This window comes from Pomacea canaliculata, linkage group LG10 (assembly GCF_003073045.1).
Source record: "Pomacea canaliculata isolate SZHN2017 linkage group LG10, ASM307304v1, whole genome shotgun sequence".
In the NCBI taxonomy this organism is placed as follows: Eukaryota; Metazoa; Mollusca; class Gastropoda; order Architaenioglossa; family Ampullariidae; genus Pomacea; species Pomacea canaliculata.
The window spans coordinates 22,924,312-22,946,417 of record NC_037599.1 but is presented as its reverse complement, the minus strand read 5'-3'; the positions used below and the strand labels follow the sequence as shown (position 1 = coordinate 22,946,417).

The 22,106-nt window shown below is 42.3% G+C and overlaps 1 protein-coding gene across 1 annotated transcript in view; it reads right to left on the bottom strand.

The window, feature by feature from the left end:
• The window catches only part of LOC112574291 (serine/threonine-protein phosphatase 6 regulatory ankyrin repeat subunit A-like), a 32,996-nt gene extending 11,447 nt beyond the window's left edge, over positions 1 to 21,549 (bottom strand). Inside the window, exons 1-15 of the mRNA XM_025255276.1 lie at positions 21,015 to 21,549; positions 16,226 to 16,324; positions 13,231 to 13,329; positions 10,515 to 10,628; positions 9,545 to 9,649; positions 9,192 to 9,290; positions 7,874 to 7,975; positions 6,060 to 6,260; positions 5,435 to 5,533; positions 4,156 to 4,257; positions 3,707 to 3,808; positions 1,348 to 1,446; positions 964 to 1,092; positions 455 to 583; positions 71 to 187 (exon numbers count right to left, since the gene is read on the bottom strand). Coding sequence (XP_025111061.1) covers positions 71 to 187; positions 455 to 583; positions 964 to 1,092; positions 1,348 to 1,446; positions 3,707 to 3,808; positions 4,156 to 4,257; positions 5,435 to 5,533; positions 6,060 to 6,260; positions 7,874 to 7,975; positions 9,192 to 9,290; positions 9,545 to 9,649; positions 10,515 to 10,628; positions 13,231 to 13,329; positions 16,226 to 16,324; positions 21,015 to 21,275 — 1,857 coding nt within the window. The 5' untranslated portion in view covers positions 21,276 to 21,549. The remainder of the gene's footprint in view (positions 1 to 70; positions 188 to 454; positions 584 to 963; positions 1,093 to 1,347; positions 1,447 to 3,706; positions 3,809 to 4,155; positions 4,258 to 5,434; positions 5,534 to 6,059; positions 6,261 to 7,873; positions 7,976 to 9,191; positions 9,291 to 9,544; positions 9,650 to 10,514; positions 10,629 to 13,230; positions 13,330 to 16,225; positions 16,325 to 21,014) is intronic.
• Between the last annotated feature and the right edge of the window lie 557 nt (positions 21,550 to 22,106).

Here is a 22,106-nt window from a genome sequence, read left to right as displayed (position 1 = left end):
AGGAGGACATAAAAATGGGAGACGACTCTCGATTGGGAAATAAGTTGTAAATCATGACTGAAAGTCTGACCTTGGCCTGCCTGTTGATGGCGCCCTGAAGGTTCTTCTGCTTGAGGTGCCTCATCAGCTCCAGCATCACGTTGGCGTTGCCTGCGCGTGCGCAGTAGTGCAGTGGCGTCTCGCACGTCTACGAGACAAAAAAAAAACCTCCAGCCTGCGTGAACTCTTTATGTGTTCAGTTTAGTATGTATCTATAGGGCGGTGAGAGGGGAGTCATCCTTCAGGGAAAGGACCTATAACCTCAGTAGACGCTATTTACAATAAATTTAGATAATTTATTTGTCGTCAACAATTTTAGTGTATTATGACATTGGACACGAGAGATGAATTTTCATCTCGAGGCTCTTTATGCAGCAGTTTAACAGGAACCAAACAAACCGTTAGCTCCACTTACCAGACGGGTCTGAATGTTGAGGTCGCCATCAAAGTCCAGCAGACAGTTCACCAGGTCCGTGTCCTCGAACTCGCCATGTGCCGACTCCTCCGTCAGCTCGGCCGCCAGGTGCACCGGGGTTTCCCCTTCCTGACGACAGACACAACGAAACGCGATCATCAACGATGAAGGAGTATTTGTGGGAAACATCTACATGATGCACCCACCATTTGCAATAATTTTCCTATGTTTACTTTATTTTCACTGCTCTATTTTGGATTTGTTTCCGATCTTCACTATTTTGTCATTTTTTCAGATATTTACTTTTTTAATCCCAACTAAATTGTATAAATAAATAAAATAAAATTAAAGGAAATCGAATCAGTTACAAATAAAAAATCTTTGGTAGTCGAGGGTAATGAGTGAGTCATAACGAGACGGATTGTAAAGACGGGAAACTCTCCAAGTGGTGCTGGAGGTCCAGTCTGCTGGGGTGGGGAAAGGGTGGGTTGAGGGCTGAGTGTACCCACGTAGTTGGCCTGGTTGACCAGCATGACAGCATCAATCCGGGTCCTTTGCTTGCAGACGAACATCAGCGTCTTGACCAACACATCATGTTGACAATGTCTCGCTGCGATGTGGATGGGAGTCTCTCCGTTCTGTCATTCGGTGCACATCCAGACAGCCACCCACAGATCCATCCAGAGGTAGACACACAAACACATGTGAAGAAATTTTGTTAGCAAGCAAAGCATGTTAGGTAAATAGGAGATGTAGAGTACTTGAAACCTTACACGTGATTTTATGAGTGCGGTAGAGTGGGAAGAAAAAGCAAATCGTTTGAGAATTTAAAAGACATCTTGAAGAAAGACGAAAAGCAGAAGACGAAGGAAGTATTAAAGCCGCGGGGTTACCTTGGACACCTGTGTGGGGTCAGCACCCTCCTCCAGCAGAGCTGGAACCATGTTCAACTGACCGAAACGGGCGGCCACGTGCAGGGGGGTCTCGCCATCCTGTGTATATACAACAAACTTTAATTCACCTGCACACAAAGCTTTGCCCTGCTTGAGCAGATGACAACAAACTGTGTTTAATCACTTCACACACGCAGCTCTGTGAACGCAAGTGAAGCTGTTCACTGAAATAAAAAGCTTTTAGACCATCGCTACCCCATCTTGCAAGGAGTTATACCTGTTCCATGGCAGCTGGCAGGAACATTTGTCTACTTCTTCTATTAATATCATGTATTAATGAATATTATATTATTCTATTTATATTATTAAATTATATTTATAAATTAATATGATTTACTTCCGTCATTATATGTAAATCATCTTGAGTCTGACTGGTGCTTGAAATTCTACGATAATTGGCTGTTAGCACAACCTTTAGAAACGTTTAATCATGGCAGAGAAAGGTCAAAGGGCGGATGGTGGAGTAGAGAAATCTATAAAGCGACTAACATCTCCCAAAATGGTGCCGGTACCTGGGGAACAAACCCTGGAGAAACAGAAAAGCTATTACATTCTGGAGAAAGTGCAAAGCACGCGCACCGTAGAGCTCGGTCGCTGTGTCATTACGTCCCAGCCACCCCGGGTGTCACGTGGATGCACAGAGGGAACGGGAAATGAACCGGACACGCGCTGGTTGCCATCCACTGGCACGCCGCCACGGAAATTGCTTTGCGATGTGATGCGGATCTCACTTTGCACGTGACTTCTCTCGCGCTCCGCGATGTGGGTGAGTGGTGAGTGGTGAGGGGTGATAGGTCAGTGGTGAGTGCATGAGCACTTCAAAATAAAGGGAGTCAGGAATCATTGTTCTGTTTGTTCGCCAGAGATGACCTGTGTTATGACCCTCCCCCCATTTTATTCTGGTTTTAACATTTCAGTTTTACATTCAGAGGAATCTGGAAATAAATATATCCCTGTTGTTGTTTTTTTACGATGCCTTTAAATCATAGCTTAGTTATTTTTGTTTGATTCTCAGCTGTTAATCAAGGAACTTCAACAATTTAAAAAAGAACTCATTCAAATAAGCAAAATATTGCTGTGCAAAACTGAAAACCACATGTTACAGGTAATGCGGAGTGCAATATTATTTTCAAGTGTTCGGAAGTAGCTCATGAAGCGATATTAGCTCGCGGAACCTGAGCAAAGAAACCTTGTTTCGTTTGGATACAGGTCATGGTGTAATTCTCTACGAGGTCACAAAAGTAGGTTGGTTGCTATGACAACGCATGGCTGAGACGCGCACAAACTTCCCCTCGACGGAGTCACACTTAATGGCAGAAGTAGTGAAAAAATGTCCCTCCCACAACACAGTCATAAAGAATCCTATTTTCACGATTTCACGCTCAATGATTTCTATGTCAGAAGCTTTGAGGTCCATTTCATTTATAAATCCGGTCAAGGCTGATATTTTTTTAGTTTATGCAATCAGGTAGCTGGAAAAATTCTACCAAGCTTGCAATCTTCAACGAGCGTGGGCATCCCTGCCTTTGCCTTAGGAAATCACCTGAACTGGTCACGTGACCCTCCGATACCTCGGGTGTCAACCGAACCTTCGCATCACCTGTAAAGACGGACTTGAACCCGCGGATTCCTGATGTTTGATTCCTCAGAGTTTTTATCTACTTCCCATGAATAATTATCTTATGAACACTCTATTTTTGTAATGCGAAAAACATTCATTACAACCTTAATATGTTTATGAACAATAAAGTATTGTTATCATGAACCCATTTATTCCCGTGGTTGAACATTTTTGAATTTGTGCATAAAATTTATGTGTGGGATATACAGGTACTCAAGAACTTGAAGAGAAACAAATTATTCTGTTCCAATAATCGAACGTGAGGAATAAATGGGTTAACAACAACAAATTAACATATTTTGCAAACTGGATTTTCAATCAAACCCACCATGATGAATGTTCAATGCTTCGATTATTGTTGATATGGTTACAATAAGCACCACATGAAAATTAAAAATAGTCTTTATAAGATTTAATTTACATTTACAAAACGATTAGTTGATATAATTTTAGAGCAAGTTAATCCATTAATTTTACATGTTCTGTCATTATTCCAATTATTTAGTTTGAATACCTAAACTTTTGTTAAACTGGTGAAAGGTGTCATTTCCCTTCGGATCAGCCTGGCAGTGGAACACGATCTCGTAAAAAGGGTTAAACCGTTAAAGCTTTATCTTGACTCCTACAAGAACTAATGAAATAGAAACTGGCTTGCCAAGGGCATGCCAAGCAAATCACCTCTTTCTTGGCGTTGACGTTGGCCCCGCTCTTGAGTAGGGTCTCCGCACACTTCTCTCCCTCCTTCACCCTTGCTGCGATGTGCAGAGGGGATTCCCCGTCCTACAGGTCAAAGGTAAAAGGTAACAATCTTAAAAAACAGTTGATTTTCAGTCTTTATGTAATGCCAGGTCTTTTATATGTTTCTTTCGTTTTGTTCTGTGTTTTTCTTATCTTTCGTTTTTGGTATCTTAATTTACCACCTTCCATCCTTCCTGTTTTTCTTTCTCTCTGTTTGTTTTTCCCTTAATATCTATGTTTATGATTTGCATCAGTAAACGTTTCATAGCTAATCTTTATGGTCGAATTTCCTCTTGATCTGTTACTTCTCTCTCAGTCTGTCTGTCTATCTGTCTCTCCGGTGGGTTGTGCAAGTGTGTGTGTGTGAGGTGTGGGCTGCCGGACATTACCAGTCCTCCTTTCAGCTCCACGTTGGCGCCGTATCCCAGGAGAGTCTGCACGGCCTGAGGTTTGCAATGTAGCACTGCCAGGTGTAGGGCGGTGTAACCGTTCTGTAACAAAGGTCTGATGTGAAACATCCACTCTTGACACATACAGACTTATATTCCTCCACGCCTGCTGTGTATATGTACATGTTCAAAAGGTGCACATATGTATACATACATATATAAGCATTTCTCCGGTCACATAACAATGGCGTTATCGAGCTCTGTCAAACTGAATTTTGCAAGTGTAACTGCCAGTTAATGCTGTAATCATATCATAACATTGTTTTCATTAATAAAAAAAATACAAAATTAAAAATTCGGGGACAGCAGTCATACTGAAGCTAAAGGGTACAGGAGTAGGATTGACAAAATGAGGTTTGCTCCATTTAAATTATTTTCATGTGAGGGCCGGAGGATGCAGACCATTGCTCATGGCTGATTTATACTCAATGTTTACTACATTCTGTTTTACATATTTACATAACATAATATGTGACATTTGCTGATTTCTGTAAGATATTCACCACACTGTATAATATATACTGAACTCCGGGATATGTTTATAGAGGTCGGTGACATGTTTACAAAATTCTGATTTTGTTTATCAAAGCCTGTGGCATACTCAACTCATAATGTTTGGAACATTGATCAGATCATTTTGTCCGAATGGGAGAGAATTCACTAACAACACCGACGTGAGAAGATAAATTAACTTCATTTCAAACTGATCACGTGGACTACAAATGTACTTTGTACTTGCAAACATCATTTACCAAATTAAAAAAAATCGATGTCTCTCGCGATTGTTTACAAATGTCGTTCGCAATTAATTTGTGGAAGTCGTCGAGCTGTGAGCACATCATTCCACTTGCACTGAGTAGTCACAGATCGTTGTGGAAAGTTGGATAAGGTGAGAGAAGTGCTGATCCTGTGCTTGACAGACTTGTGTGTGTGTGATAGATATCGATATATTTTATATATATATATTTTTTTAATATATATGTCAAGCTTGTGCAGAAGACTGTGCTACTGACTCCAGGATCCACTTCACAAACTGTGTCTCTTGTTGAGTTCTCAAGTAAACCAAATACCAACAAAACTCCCAACTCTCTCACACACACATACACCACACATATATACATCCTACACACACAAACACACACACACACACATGCTGTCCCGATCACCTGTGTGTGATTGCAGGCCCCATGTACCCGGCAGGAGGTGGACTCCATCTTACCTTTGTGGTGGCGTCCACAGACGTGCCCTTCTCCAGCATCGCCTTGATCACCGACCCGTGGCCCTTGCTGGCTGCCGCGTGCAGGCATAACTCTCCCTCCTGTACACATCAGTTTTATGTCCCTTTCATCATCATCATCAATCATCATCATCATCATCATCATGGATGTCGCTATCGCCACTCCATCATACAAAGGCTAAATCTCTATATTTTAAGATGAAGACGGCTGATGGTGGACCGGTGGGAGATGATCCACGTGATATTTCGTCTCCACTGATTGGTCCTTCAATCAGTATTCTATATTGACTGCTGATGTCACATTATTGTATATTGACTTTATTTTCTATTGACCACTATGTTTTCTTATTTGTTGTTGACAGCCAAAGAAATTTTTTCTCTATCCTGGCGCCAACAATATAGTTTGAATGAAAGAGTCTAGAGTGGCGCTGTGATTCATTGCATCCGTGGATTCTAAAAACTTTCCAGCAATTTAAGAAACAGCCGTTGTTCATGTACATAAGAACAAAAACTATGTTAATGCTATTTTCAATGAAATGTAATCTATGCTCGCTCAGTCACACCAGACAGGCAGGCGGAAGCATTATCCCACCCACCCTCCATTCACCTTGTTGGGCATCAAGAGCGGTGCACCTTTCTTCAGGATGGCCAGAGCTGTCTCCGGGTGGCCGTAGGCGGAGGCGAGGTGCATGAGGGTGCTGCCGTCCTTCGTCCGGGTGGCTATGGGAGCCTTGAACTTGTCGATCATGAGGTCGACGATCTGGGTGTTGCCTCTCTCGGTCGCGATCTGCAGCGGATCTTTGTCGAACTGCAAGCATGAAGGAAACTTTGCACTAACAACTGGTTGGTCAGTCTTTTTTACACCTTTGTCTGAGATGGGTAGGTGGAACACTAAGAAAATGAAAATTATTTAAAAATACATTTATATAAATATACCTACAATTTTGATGTAGAATTAACGACAATATACATTGAACTTTAACGTGGATGTGAAGGAGGAGAGAGAGGGAGGGACGAAGAATGACAAGCTAAAATTTTTCCAAAAAAAACAAAACAACAAAAATCGTCTGGTGTAAAAATTGAATTCATGAGCAGTTTGCAGCAGACCGAGTAAAGGCCAGGTAATTAGAAAAGTATTTGCATTCCGACAAATCAGTGTATGTATCCTAGAACTAATGTTTACACTTGTCAATCTGCATGTCACACCCGCCAATGAAAGGCGCACAGCGATAACATTGCTTATCCAATGTCCAAACCTCCTCCACGACCATGAAAACCAATTTGATTTTCATGATTCCTCTTCAGTAAGAGCTGATGGGTGAAATGAGAGCTTCCATAAACACTGTTATCTGATGGTGTGGCTCTCTCTCCCTTCCTCCCCACCCGGGAAGCACTCAAGACTGATTCAACACTCGTCGTAACGGTCAAACCTTGGCGAGGGCGACTGCAGTGATGTTGTCCTGGCATTACTACTCGTGACAATCTCTCTAATCTCGCTAATCACTTTCATCACCATCCACTCCAGGAGACTTTGGTAACAGCTGTACTCACTTTTATGTTTGGATGGGGAGGTTGGAGGGGCTGGGGGTGGAGCAGAGGGAATGCTCGTTCTTTTGTAAATCATTTCGCGGTAATAAAATCAAAACAACGGGACTGAGTGTAGGCGGGTTATAGTTCTTTGAAAAAAAAATAAAAATAAAATAAAGCTTTTAACATGTCAACTGCCAAGCGACTGGGAGAAAGGTTGTAAAGAATCTCTGGAGTGATGGAGGTTTGGAATTTGCCCACTATCCAATATCTCGGTGGGTTCAGAAGTAATTTGCTCGTAATAATGTCAAATGTCTAATTGCACTTGGCAGCAAATGAGTTAATGAGAATAATTTGAATTATATATGAAGTCTGTTTGCATTAATATATATATAGGATACAGAAATATTTACAGGTGTTTGTGTATGAGAGAGTGCGTGTCTGTATATGCAAACACACGTCGCACAAGAACCCACAGATAGATACGCAGACGGACGGACGGACAGACGGACAGGCAGATAGACAGACTATAGGGGTCAATGATATATCTTGGTGCAACTATAACACCATGCCTTATGTTTAGTACTGTGGTACACACATTTTTAATGTTACATCTTCATCTTCATTTACAATGTATTCGCGATGCTGGTTCCCACTCCATTCGGCATCCAGGGTACAATTTCCCTCCTTTTCAAGATGCTGTGGTTTCGTGCCATCAGACTATACCCTGGGTAAGTGGACTGGTTGGGGCTGTGATGTCGTGTGACAAGATCCAGCAAGACTGGGGTTCGTATCCACTGAGAAGGTCAATGTTAACTCCTTATCTCAGCCTCAGACCCATACTATACTCTGTTGGTATGTTTACATTATTAGGTTTGTTGACCTGCCACCCACCTTATCCTTGACGGTGGGGTTGGCTTTCATGGTGACCAGGTGCTTGACCATGTTCTCGTCGCCCTCCCACGTGGCGATGTGCAGCGCAGTTTGACCCTCGTCCTGCACGAGAAAAGAACATGAGCCGACAGTTTGTTGTTACAGATTGGCATGTGTTCATTCGTCTCTCTCTTCCAAACAATATGTTTTGCACGGTGCTGACAAGACAATGTGTTTTAAATGTCTCAACGATCTTTGAGCTTAAGATACATTTCAGAATCATATTCAAGAAAGATTTGCATGCTGCTGCAGGTCAAAGACTCCAAACAATCAAAAGTAGAAAGTAAAGTAAGAAAGTAAGAAAGAAATATCGCAATATTAATATCCGAGGTCTCCATGGAGATGAAAGGAACAAGAAAGTGCTGTTGACCACATCAGAAACTTTCATCGCAAAACTTCCAAATCCATCGATCTTGATCTGCGCCTTTCTATCGAGGCTATCAGCAAATGTGGTTCGGCCAAACGGCGGCCACCCGAAAGTGGACTTCGATCGGACCCACAGCTGGCGGGTGGGCCAGTGTTGGCGGTAAGCACCCGTAACGAGAACACTGCGTGGTCCAGAACAATCCTCAAAGGACTTTGAGAGCTTTTGCTGGTTGCCGGTGACAGCATCTGAAGCTAAGGACGGGAGGGTTCGTGGCCGAGTGTAGGGATGCAGAAGGGCTGGTTCAGAAGGGTACAATGAACAGAGAAAGGAACCAGACATTTTGTGTGAGCAAAATCTGTGCTTCAGGGGCATGACTTGTCCTCAACAAAATTATCCCCGCCAAAAAAAAAAAAATGTCGAGAGTTTGTTTCGGGTAGACATTAGCCATCCATTATTATACAATACAGACTGCAGACCTTTCAGGAGCACCTCCATTTTGTTTTGTAGTTAAATACAGACACTTAACAAAGTTCTTGTTAGAGAGCAAAGCATGAACAGAGAACAGCTGGAGGAGGTGAACAGCTTCAAATACTTGGGAGCTGCCAGATGCAAGAGATGACAGCTCCGCGGCAGTCATCTGCATCAGGATCGCGACAGCGGCAATGGAAGGGTGGACAGGACCTGACACAAACACCTGGAGACTTGCCAAGTGTGTTTGTTTATTCCTTGTTACTCCTCGAGGAGCACATATGCTATTATTAGACAAGGAAAATATTTTAGTTATTCGTTTAGAAATGTAGAATAGTTTTTATTCTGTTTTATTATTAGTGTTACGCTTTATTTTATTGACAGTTTGGCAGAAATATTGCTGTGTAGTTTGTTGACAACACAAACAGTGCACACGACACTCACATTCTGCGCATCGATGGGGGCGCCAGCCTCCAGCAGCAGCTTGACCACCTCCAGGTCGTGCTTGCGGCACGCGATGTGCAGCGCTGTGTCTCCAGAACCCTGCCGATAGCATACAGGTACATACAGGTACAGACAGGTACACACATGTACATATAGGTATACACAGGTACACACAGGTACATACAGGTACATACAGGTACATAAGGTACATACAGGTCATACAGGTACACACAAGTACACACACGTACTTAAAGGTACACACAGGCACACATATAGACATACATAGATACTCACAAGTACACACAGGTACACACAAGTACACACAGGTACACAACTGTCCACATCATACTGACCAGACGCCGGGCTCTGAGCTGCTTGTCGGCCATCTGTGACAGGAGTTCCTTGCAGACTCCTCCATTTCCAGCCTCTATCGCCAGAAATAATGGGATGGATCCGTCCTGCAATAATAATAATAATAATAATAATAATAATAATAATAATAATAATAATAATAATAATAATAATAGAAGATTTCAAACTTTACATTCAGATATAAGGGTGCATCAGGCTCTAGAAGTTCAAAGTGTGAGAAACATATAATCACTAACAATTATGATTTCACAGTCTTTTTATTATTTTTTTATTACTCAACATGTGATCAAATTTTCACAATAAGAAATATATAAAGAAAAAAAAACTGGTAACAACTGAGGTTGCTTCCTATTCACACATGAATCTGAAAAAGGTCAAGGTTATTCTCTTATTGTCCTCTTGATGCCCGCTGAACACCTCCGGCAGGTGAGCACGTGCAGGCTCGGCAGGTCAGCTCAAGGTAGTAAATTCTCTTTTATGTTTGACTTGGTGTGCGCAGGTGACGGCAGCTGAGAGGATAATTTACGAGATGTAAATTAATGTGGTGATAAGAAGAAGTGTTCTGGCCCCAGCGCTGCGAGCCGCCATTGCCAGACCTCAACTGCCGGGTGGAGGTAATCAGTGACGTAGGCGCACACGGTACCCGCGGCAGCGCAGCTGGAACCGGACATTAAGGACCCGGGACCCGTTAGTTTGTCTGGACTTGTATTAATGAAGCACCTTTACCTAGCATGTTCTATCCTCTGTCCTTCCTGTCTGCTGGTCAGGGGCTGGATGACCAGTTGGCTTCTAGCCTCTAGCTGGATGGCTTACTCCTAGCAGTCAGCTTCAAGTTCTGCAGCTTCTGGCTCTTAGAAAAGCGACCTCTAGATAGCAGGTACATGCCATGTGTGATAGATACCCAGACATCCAAGCGAGTGTATTTACTGCGCATGTGCAGGATGTTCTCACCTTGTCTCTGGCGAGCCGCGCCTCCTTGGTAGAGGCCCGCAGCAGCAGCTGGATCGTCGAGGGCCCTACACCGGATCTGACGCAGGCCATGTGAAGCGGAAGTTGGCCCAATCGCTGCACAGTAAACATACTACGTCACAGACAAGTGTTTCAGGACTGAGGCATTTTGAAAGTAAGGAGGACATCTGACCCCCGCTCTACAAAATATAGACTGACAATGTAGATAGAGTGTATTGAATGATTTTGTTTGATGCCAGGGACCTACGACTGAGTCTTTCTAAATCACGGAATGTCAGGGAGGCGAATCCAGAACTGATTAGTCGGTCATTCAACTCGACACCTACTATCAAGATGGCGCCTCACACTGTCCTGGCCACAGGGTACAATTTGGGTGCTTGGTGGCACAGTGGTTATGCGTTTTGTCACCATGGCAGCGAGAGTTGGGTGGCGTGGTTTCGTATCTTTGACTTATATACAGGGATGGCCGAGGGTGCTTTTTCAGGGTACCCATGTGTGTTTGTGTGTGTGTGGCTTTATGTAAATATTCACTGTCACTGTTAAGCACACGTTTTAGGCTCTGTAAATAAACTCTCTACCAGCAGAAAACCATCTTCAGTTCACAAACAGTGGATGTAAAGATCGCTGGCTGTTCAAACCGTTCTTGATTTTCATCCTATTTGTGTTCAATTCTCTCCCCTGTTTGCAAATTTCTGAGCTCCGGAACTGCACAGAAGTGTCTGGGGTGTCATTTGTTACTGACGACATGGCAAGGAAAGCTGGTGATAATAACTCGGGTACGTGGGTACTTCCAGAAACACATCAGTGCACTGCCAGCGAGAAAGGACCATGGTAAAGGGAGCTGTGTGTGGGTAGTTGGGTGTCAGACTAGGGGAAGAGAGGGATGAAGGTACTCAAACTACAGCAGTATCTGTCCACCCGCCTTTCTCAGTAATCACACACACACTCACATATACACACACCACACACACACACACATTAGTGAATTTAGAAAGCGACTAGTCGCGAGCATGTTCTCGGTACCCCACAGGGATGTCCGCTTTGCTGTTCTCACTGTTCAAACAGGGCATTGTGGGTAGCAGGGTGCCGGGGTTTATTGTTTTCAAATCCCTAGAGAGGCTGCAGCGACAACTACAACACTCTTGTCGTGTCTTTTAGTGCGTGACACTTATTTACCATCCCAAGTCACCGAGCTTTAATTTTACGGGAAAAATAAACTTTTATCAGTATTGTATCTTCGTGATTGTACATCCACCCTGGATAGTCTAGTCCTTCGCTTCGGGCAATGATAGTAGAGAAATATTCGTTAAAACGGTTTCAGTGTAGAAAAACACGGCAGCAAATTGTTTTCCGTTTGCCACTCTTCTCTTATTTACTCACAAGAACTTATTTTTGGATGCGGCCAGCACGCGACTGTGGTGTGTCGGGTAGATGAGGGTTAGACGGGTGGGCACCCTTGTTGTTGCTAACCGTAGGTATGTCGGCTTTGCTGTTTTAACTGTTCAAACATGTCAGACACGGGTCGTCTCCTGCCTGCTCCTGATCGATGTCTCCTTCAGCGGAAACTGAAATCTGTGATCCTCCTGTGACTGTGACTGTGTTTTGTGTGTAACCATTCCTTTGTCTGCCGGGTACCTCGGGTGTCAGTGTAACCCGAGTTACCAGCCGTGTGTCAGTACTTTGTCACTGTAACCTTCACTGTCTTGTTGCTGTCATGTCATCCAGTTCCAATCTCCTACATCAATGTCACCCTAACCTGTGGCACGTGCACTTTTATCTTTGAATCAAACATTATCCGCCATTTCATTTATTTCCTCTGGGCTGCTATTAATACTAGATTATTTTCTCTCACAGAATTTTAACCTCTGACCTCGTAATGACAACCTAATATGCCTTGTTGTAACTCTCCTTTTTCCATTCTTCACTTGTATTAATGACTTTCATGTTAATGCAGATGCACGCATGCGCACTCGATGACACGTGACGTCACTTTACATAACAGTTACATTGTATTCAATGGCGAGGGTCAAGTGAGATGGGGGGTCGTAGCGTCCAGCGCCCATACACGTAATCATTGTATACAATGACGTCACTTGCTTCATGCACACGTCACTGGCAGCAAAGTGTGATTACTCCACACAATGACGCCATTGAAGTGAGTCGATTAGCGCACGATCAATGACTTCCGGTGCTAATTAAGAACCTGGGGCCATCAGAGATTCTTTTGTGGTTGGGCAGTGAAGTCAATACGTGGAGGGGCCGGACAGGGCGACTGGACTTCTCTAATGAAGGAGGTGAGAAATAAAAGAGACAGCAACACGCATAACCATTATTTTTCGTTTTGTAATCCTGGGATTGTGGCGCCTGATTGTGTAGACAATCAAATTTGTGCCACAAAATGTAGCTGGCTGTTAATCCTACTTACACGTCGGCCGATAAAACATTTCCTGAAATACGATTCTCGTGTGTGAACCCAGCGACCATTTCCTGTCGGAGTCTTCATTGTCTGACTTTGTTGCCATGATGAGGGAGAGACAAAACCCTCCTCCTAACATTTTTTTATTGTTCAACATGGGAGGGTGTATATCCGAGTACAGAAAGTTTCGCTCGACTACGTAAGCACAAACACGAAAGTTGGAAACAGTCGTCTGCCAAAAATACAGGTGTGAATACAGGTGTGGTTATCCTCCAGACTCACCCCGGCTGGTGTCATGGGCTCGGCTCTCTTGGACAGCAACAGCTTGATGACATCATCCCTGGCGAAACTGGCGGCATAGTGCAGCGCCGTGCGGCCGTCCTGCAACAGCAACAACAACAGCCTCGACAACAGCATCATCAACAACAGCAACAACAAAAGCATCGACAAGGGAGTGAATGAGTGCGCGTGCACTCGTGCGTGTATGAGGTGTGCTAGTGAGCGAGCGATTACGGCATTAAATGGCCAAAAGGAACAATTTAGTGAATAAATAAACAGGCAAATAAATCATTATTACGCAATTACACAATAAATCTCGGTTGCAACAATTAGAGGAAGTGAAGGCTGGAGCGCGGAAGAAAGACAATGTGTCTGCGGATAGATCAGCTGAGAAATAGCCAGTCAACAGATATAACCAATATCACTATTCACAAATTCCTCTTCCAACTCGAAGGAAAAAAATATTAACCACAGAGCAGCACCAGACAGATGCACTCGCCGGAAGCTGGACAAACATGCTAACAAACAACAACACATGCTGACAAACCAAACAAGTTCACAAACAAACGAGACATAACTAAGTATCCAGCCCCCACAAACAACAAATACTACTATAAATAAATAAATAAATAAAAACGACTCCACTACGAAAGTGAGCGGCAACAGCCTTAAAGCCATTGCGACCTTCTGACCTCCGCAAATCAATTCGTCGCAGATCATCGAACACCTGGTTGTGTAACCCATCATTGGTTCTCCGCCATTGGTAGTCAGACAAAACAACAGAACTCTATGTACCCGACTCTCGGCACAGCAATAAATCATCACAAACAATAAACATTTATTCCGCTTCTTTATTACATAACTGTTAAGAAATATCCAATAATTTCTGATTAGTTCTTATTTTTTCTATTAGCACTACGCCATTTCCGGTTTCAATGGTTAAGAAAAGCGTCAGCACAGAATTGTTGAGTGCGTTTTGATTGGCTTGTTTTTCTTACCGGATGTACAACAAACGAAGTGCGCATGGCAAGTAAATGACTTCACTGAATGAGTGAGAGAGTCTTGTTGGAAACTGATGAAAGGGCCATCGCCAAACGTTCGCACCCACGCGCGCGCACCTGGATAACGAACGTTTGTAGTGTTGACACACGCTAATCACCGGAAGCCACCTGCACGTGCCTTGCGCAGACGTTTGTTTACGACACCTCACGTTCTCGACCTACGTGCACTCGTCCAAGGACAGAGACCTGAGGGTGTTTACCTGAGCGCTACAGGTAACTACGACAAGTGCTTCATCTCTGGTCTGTCCTGAACCAATCAGAGGACATGACTGACAGCCTAGCTTCTCGATTTCTGCTTGCTTACCTTCAGAGTATATTTGAACTGACCCATGTAGTGTGTCCAGAACTATTTATAGATCATTATTGGCACCGTTACCAGTCAAGGTGGGCTGTTAGCTTTTTCGAATGAAGCTAATATTTTTCAAGGACTACAGCTATGCTGCACAAATTTTCCTTGAGACAATCGTAATTTTAGCTCTGTAATTTGAAAAATCTGTTTTCAATCTAATACAGGTAGAACTCTTATTTTATGCAGGTGTATGACACATTGTTCATGCTTCAACTAAACTTAAACGCCTCGAAAGTCTTACTTTCAGGTTAATAATATATATATATTTATTAATTATTAAAAATAATATTTAAGGTCGTGAGCCATAAACATATAATTCCTACTCACCCTCCTCTCCTACATTTTAGTGACACATTGTTCCTTTTTTTGTTGAGCCTAATCATCAAGTAATCTTCATTTGTTTACCTTTACGTTTAATCATTGTAAACCATGGGCTCTCCATAGTGACGGAGAGGCAGGCGATGTCGGCCCTTTGTCCTCCCACATCCAAACTTTTTCTGTCTGTCCGCAACTTTTTGCTGTAACAAGCCTTTATACTACCACTCCCCTGCCCCATATTTCTCACGTCTGTGATTATGTTATTTGAAACTAAATATATTGCCACTGCAGGTAGACGGTGGTGGGAAAGGTGAGAGCTTTTCAGTGTCTGGACTGACGCAGCAAACAGGTCTTCACCTGACCTTCTCGCCCTCGCTTCCGCCTCAAGTTTGCAGATGGAAGAATCGTGTCGACATGGCAGGCGGTCACACAGGTAGTCAGGGTAGGAAATCCGGCCGCTGCTCTCTTTCTTTCTCTCTTTCTCTTTCTTTCTTTCTCTCGCTCGCTACCCACACGTAGTGCGCGGCGACTGTCCAGCGTGACCACGAGCAAAAGGTAGGTGGATGATGAACACACGCTAATCGCTAATCGCACGGCAGGTCAAAGTTGATGCTTCAGGATAGTCACGTGTGTCACAGATATTATGTATGTACAACTGTGACGTGCGCAGGTGTGTGCATGAGTTCGTGAGCACAGCTGAACATACTCATATTCATGTTAATAAAGACTTACATTTGTCACTAACTTTACAAAAATTTAAAAAATAATTAAATAACTAATCAAAAACTAAGAAACAACAACAAAATCGTCAACAACAAAAAAAAACTAACTGAAAAAACCCCAAACTAATTAACTAACAAAAAAATTGACAAAAAAACTAACAAATCATGAAACTAACCAGAAAACCCAAAATTTAACTAACAAATAAAAACAACAACAAAAACAACTAACAAAAAACCCAAAACTAATTAACTAAACATACTCATATTCATGTTAATAAAGACTTACATTTGTTACTAACTAAAATAAAATAAATAACTAATTAAAAACTAACAAACAACAACAGCAAAAACTAACCGAAAAACCCAAAACTAATTAGCTAACAAAAAAACAACTAACAAATCATGAAACTAACCAGCAAACCCTAAATTTAACTAACAAACAAAAAACATAACATAAAAGAACCAAACAACCCAAAACAAACAAAAATGAACCCCTAACATGTGGGAAAATGTAAACTTCTGGCGACACACCGATGACCGATGTTTACCTTCGCCTTGTCATTGACGTGGGCGCCCAGTTCCAACAACCGTTCAACGACAACATTTTTGTTTTCTTTCACTGCCGCCATCAGTGGTGTCACCCCATTCTGCACAACAAAATGTTGTCGTGAATAAAACAACACAGAGTCAAGATGCAAGTGTAAACAAAGTACAAGAGTTTATCGTTTAAACAAATTTATTTGGCTTTATGTCTTAAAGAAACAAATTTCAAGACAACAAAGTTTGTTTATGATGCTCGAGAATTTGTTGTTGTTGCTGTTGTTGTTGTTGACAACATTTATGAAACCTTCTATTCTTGACCAAAGATGTCCCCTAAGGTCTGTGGGCAGAACTCTCGGAATGGGTAAGCCTGAGAAAGATATTTAGTGTCGGGATGTTTTCAGAAAAATGAACTCACGGAAAATACAGGTGAACACAACGACAGGCATAAACAGGTAGACGCATATACAGACATATACAAACTATATGCACGCTAGCGGACACGAACACGCAGACATACACATACACGCATAGAGAGACAAAAGTAAGTGGTTCACATGTGTTCATTTACACTTCCCTACGTTCACTTCTAATATCGTTCATGTCACAATCAAGAGCCAGAAAATACAGTGAACTTCTCGCTGAAATTCTAAAACGGGTTTTGACTTCCTGTCTTCTTATGTGTTTTGGTGTTGTTGTTTGTTTTCATCCCATCAAAAATCTGCTCATCGAAATCACATCCTTGCACAGCATCCAGGGGTGGGCAATTTGAGAAATTGTGTTTTTAGAGGGCCGGAGTTAACTCAGGCATCTGTTCTAGACTGAAGTCACGGCATTGCATATCATCCACTGAAGGAAATAATGCAGTTTTCGAGAAAGAGAGATGAACAAAACAGCAATCCTCCTCCAACAACAATAGCAGCAGCAGCAGCTACAACAACAACAACAACAATTGTTGCAGAGGGCAGAATCTCATGTGGCCGAGCTAAACATTTCGAATACAAAAGTAGGAAGGGCTCTTGGAAAATTTAGTAAATGCTCTCTCTCTACCCCCACTTCCCTCCGACATACACACACACACGCGGACACAATCTACAAACTGATGAAACTTTTATCACAACAGATTGTCAAGATGTCTTTATGTAAACCCCGAGCAGACCACAATGATCCTGATGGGTAGAAAAGATATTGAACTGTCAGAACGATGTCGACGGGCTTCTTCAAAGATATTGCAACTCGAAGGTCTACGACGAAGACGACGACGACGATAATGATGACGATGATCACAACACAACAACAACGACGACGATGATGATGATGATGAAAAGAGGACGAGAGAAAGAAACGGGATGAGAAGAGGAGGAATAAGACGGGAATGAATGGCCAGAAGAATAGATGAACTGATAAATGGATGGATGATGAGGTGTCTGGACATTAAGCGCCATCAGGGGAGTCATCAGTCACCGCCTGCATGCAGGGCCAGGCCATTCTCATTTTATCCAAATAATCGTCTTTTTCAAACTTGGGGACAGTTGGCAGGGAGGGGATGTTTGCTTGCTGTCCCTCGTTGTTGGGGGAAGCTGTTGAAGCCAGAACTTGATGAACCACAGTCCGAACTCTCCCTCCGGTCTACTCTGTCTGTACTCAGTCAGTCCCGCCTACAACACTCACACTTTGTGGGTGGATTTTACTGTCATGAGTTGTAAATAAACAAATACTGATTTTAAACAAATGAAAACTGCACTAGAATCAGCAAATTAAATTGTAAAACATGTTATTTGGAATTTTGTTACTGTAATACATCCTGTCTCTTTATGACTGATTTTTTTTTTTTTTTTTTACTGACGATGTATAACAACATAATGTTGTGCTGGTTGTCAAGGAAACGTCTTATAGCTCAACAACAACGATAAGTTCTGAATAATAAAAACAAGGTAATATGAGATAAAATTTTGATATTAACATATCAAGCTTCTTTTCAAGTCGGAAAATAGCTTTTTTTGACAGCAGCACCGGAAACAGCGGTTGTGAGAGACAAATGACAAAAGAAATAGAGGAAATGTAGCAATGTTTAGTTACAACAGTTTTGTTGACCCATCTTAATCCTCGTACAACAGAGGAACATCGTTTTAGTGTGTTCTCAACTGCTATTGTCATCTGGGTTCAATAGGTGTGTCGCAAAGGTTTGAAATCCTCATTATTCTTTGAAAAAAAAAATCCACGTAGTTATTTTTCTTGTTGCGATTTGCAGAGTTGTTAATGTTTTGAAGACTTCTCAAAAGGTTGATATTCATGGCACGATCGGTTTGTTGGTGGATGCAAGAGTCCTGAAAGAAGTGTTTGCCGGCTTTGCCCGAGTGTTTAGAGATCGCGCGCTTGAATGCGAACCCTGCCTTGCGGGTCCTCGGTGCTGTCAGTGGACCGAAGCGATTGGCCGCAGACACGCAACGGTCCCGTACATCAATGTGTTCCCTCCCTGTGTCTGTGTGTGTGTCTGTGTGTGTGTGCGCGCGCCTGCTTGCCTGTCTGCCTGGTAACCTCCAAACCCCATCCTATCCACTAATGTTAGGGGTGGTGTTCATGATTGCGAACATAAATATGAATTTAATGCGAATTTTCTTACTTTAGGCATGAGCTCACCTGGGTTAAACTTACGGTTAAACTAATTTAAGGAAAATTTAAGTTCTCTAGTGCTTATCGCCATAGTTCAGGTTTCAGTTTATCCCCTCGTCAAGCATTTGATGCGACCACGAACGTTAATTTGTGGGGTACCAATGGGAAATCTTCCTACCTGAAAATCACATTTTTTTCAACTGAGATTTCATGAAAACATTTTTGAAAAAGAAATGTGTGCAGTGACATGAAAATTCGAACGATTTGAAAGGAGATCAGCGATTGGCTAATGGGTAAATGAAAAATAACGGGCTTATATCGCGCAGTCGTGGGCTTACTAAAGTCTCAGGTTTTCTGCGGGTACTCCGGTTTCCTCCACCTTCCTCTCCCCCCTTTATAGTGCGAAATCACCTCAAGGTGGAAGCACTTTCCTACTAAACCAACCAACTTGCCAAAGGTCGTGACCCGAGTAGCAGTCAATCAAACATGTAGGTTAGCGCCTGTATTGATATTCTGCGCATACAGAGACGATCAAGGAACTTTGGCAGGTGACTGAGCGTGTAATGAAGGAGGAAACTGCGCATGGCAATACTCGTCACGTGCGTGGTCAAGGCACGTGACTGGATACAACAAACATTGCGTGTTAGCCAACCTCCTTCTCTTTGGAACCTCTCACCAAGAACAGGGACATGACATGTCGTTGACTGAGTGTTCCTATTTTCTTTGTCATCGTGACTTCAAAATAAATATAAATAAAAAAAGCTAATATTTCCACAGCTTTGCGAAGCTCATCCTTTCTTCTTTATCTGACTGTCTCGAAGATATTTGTTTCTATTTCCAATCTGTTTGAAACACAGCATCCAGCCAGCTTCTTGTTGTTATTCATGAAACAAAATATCTAGCCACCTCTAGCTCCGACTTACATATCTACTCGAATATGAAGCTTACATACTGCTGCAGATCGTTGTTAATTTGAATACATAATTAATGTTGACCTTTGTGACCTCGCTGTTTACAACACCGACTTCAACCCTCACCCCAGTGCGAAGGAGGTAAACTTGAGGTTTACAACATTGCTGTCACTTTGGATCAGCAGTTAAGACTGGCTCCGACTCCAGTACTGGAAAGAAATACGAGCTGTTAATAGCCACACCTGTCATTACCTTCCCATAATCCACTCGTTACTTTAAGCTTTCATGCTGACTACATAAATGAAGCCTCTTCCACCTGAACAGCTTTTTATTTATTTCACATAAAAGCTACAGCGGATCCTAAAAAAAAAAAAAAAAAAAAAAAACAAAAAAAACCAACATTCGAAGCACTTTACCGCAAATTTTCTGGTTCGTTAAAATGTGTTTAATTAATGTGACAGTTTCAGTGGAGGTCGGGGAGGGGAATTATACCGTTGACGGTGGGAAACTAATTTTTGGTCCTCCGTCATTTGCAGAGCTGCAAAAATTTATTTAGTAAACAAAACTGTTAAAATTGCTATGGTACCGCTCAACATTCTTCTTGTCCAATATATCCTTCGTGAAAGAGTTCTTCGTACATACATTGGCCCGAAACTGAGTTTTTTACTCGATTGTAAATAAACGATTCATTAGCAAACAAATTCTGATCGGATATGATTGAGAATGTCAGTATGTATCATTCAGGTCAAACCTATTATTATTACTTATTATTTACAACCTCTAACAGAACTTAGAGCTATGATTAGTTTTTTCACAAGAATGAATTTCTTAGTTGGGGAGAGGGTGTAGGAGGACGGAGGGAGTGGGAAAGATGGATGGAATGGTGGATTGACCACATTCTTCCTACTGGCATCATTAAAAAACCAGACAAAAGAGAAAGAAAGAACTTCGAGCATTTAGAAATGAGACATGATCTTATGGCTAAAATTCTCCCCTCCCTGGCTTATAGCCAATAAATGAAATGAAAAAATACATTTTATACTGGCTCTACCTGTGTGACGTAGACGGAAATGACGTTAAGACCTTTTTGAAAACCCAGGTGAGAACTGCGACATTTGTAAACCTGCACCTTGCGATCAAAAGAGCTTTTCGCTGAGATATTTGAGAATTATTTTCCAACAAGGAATTCAAGCCCCTTATTGGAAAATTGTTTTGCACTCGTTAGCCTTTAACATCACTTTCCTTCAACGATGTGCGAGACTTACAGACCTACCTCGTCGCTGACGGTTAGTGTCGGGTCGCCCTTCTCTGTCACTCGCAAGCGGTTCTCCAGGAGGATCCACTCTCCCTTCTCACACAGGGACAACAGAATTGTTGCTGGTGGCTGGTTGTTCTGACGCTTCTGTTCACTTGTTTCTGACGATGTGTCGGACAGTCCAGCACTACTAATCCCACTGGAACCACTGCTGACCCCTCCACTGACCTCTCGACCGGAGGCTTTCCCTCCTTTCGTCCCTCCGCTATCTTTTTCCATCTTTATTTTCACCGGATCCGTTGGTTCGTTTCTCCGAGAATTTCAGGCACGGAACGAAGAAAGAATTCAAATATTCTCAACCCAGTTCCAGAATGTTCTGCAGTTTTTCGGGTCACAGTCTGCTTTGAAGTCGGAACGAAACATTATGGAAGGTGGTGAGAGGTTACACCCTGTATAACCCTGGCAAACATTTCTGAATACGAATTTTGGATTGCAATCTTTCGCCACTGAATTCATTTACTGTGATTCATTACCATTGGGTAATATTTTTTGTCAACACACAGGAAGTAATTAAAAATGTTTGCTGTTCTTTTGACCTGTAATTTCACTGTAATTTATTATTTGTAAGAAGCATTTCACAACCAGAAAGATTTTAAAAGGAAATTAAGATGCTCAAATGGAGGAAAATTTCTACAACATTGTGTCAACTGATCATTTTACTCACAAAACTTCCAGAACATAAACTCCATGGTGGATTACCGCTGTTCATTTATGTGATTGTACCAATGGTGATGAAGTGTGTAAACACTCAGGAATAAACTCACATTCGTTTGTCTCGGGTGTATATAACACGGGCAAAAATTTCTTCAAACGCAAAGAACCTCACCATCAATGACTTTTTTCATAGTAAAAAAAAAAAAGAAAAAACCAACAGAGCATCGATTTCATCGCCAGCACAAATCTGAAATAATTTCTGAAACACGAGAAGTACTAACAATAGAGTAGAAAAGTGTACAGATGCAAGACACTACCAAATCCCAACGGACGAAAGTTTCGGCAGACGAACATCTTCAACAATGACTTGGAGCTGTTTCTCCGACTCGTGTGTCC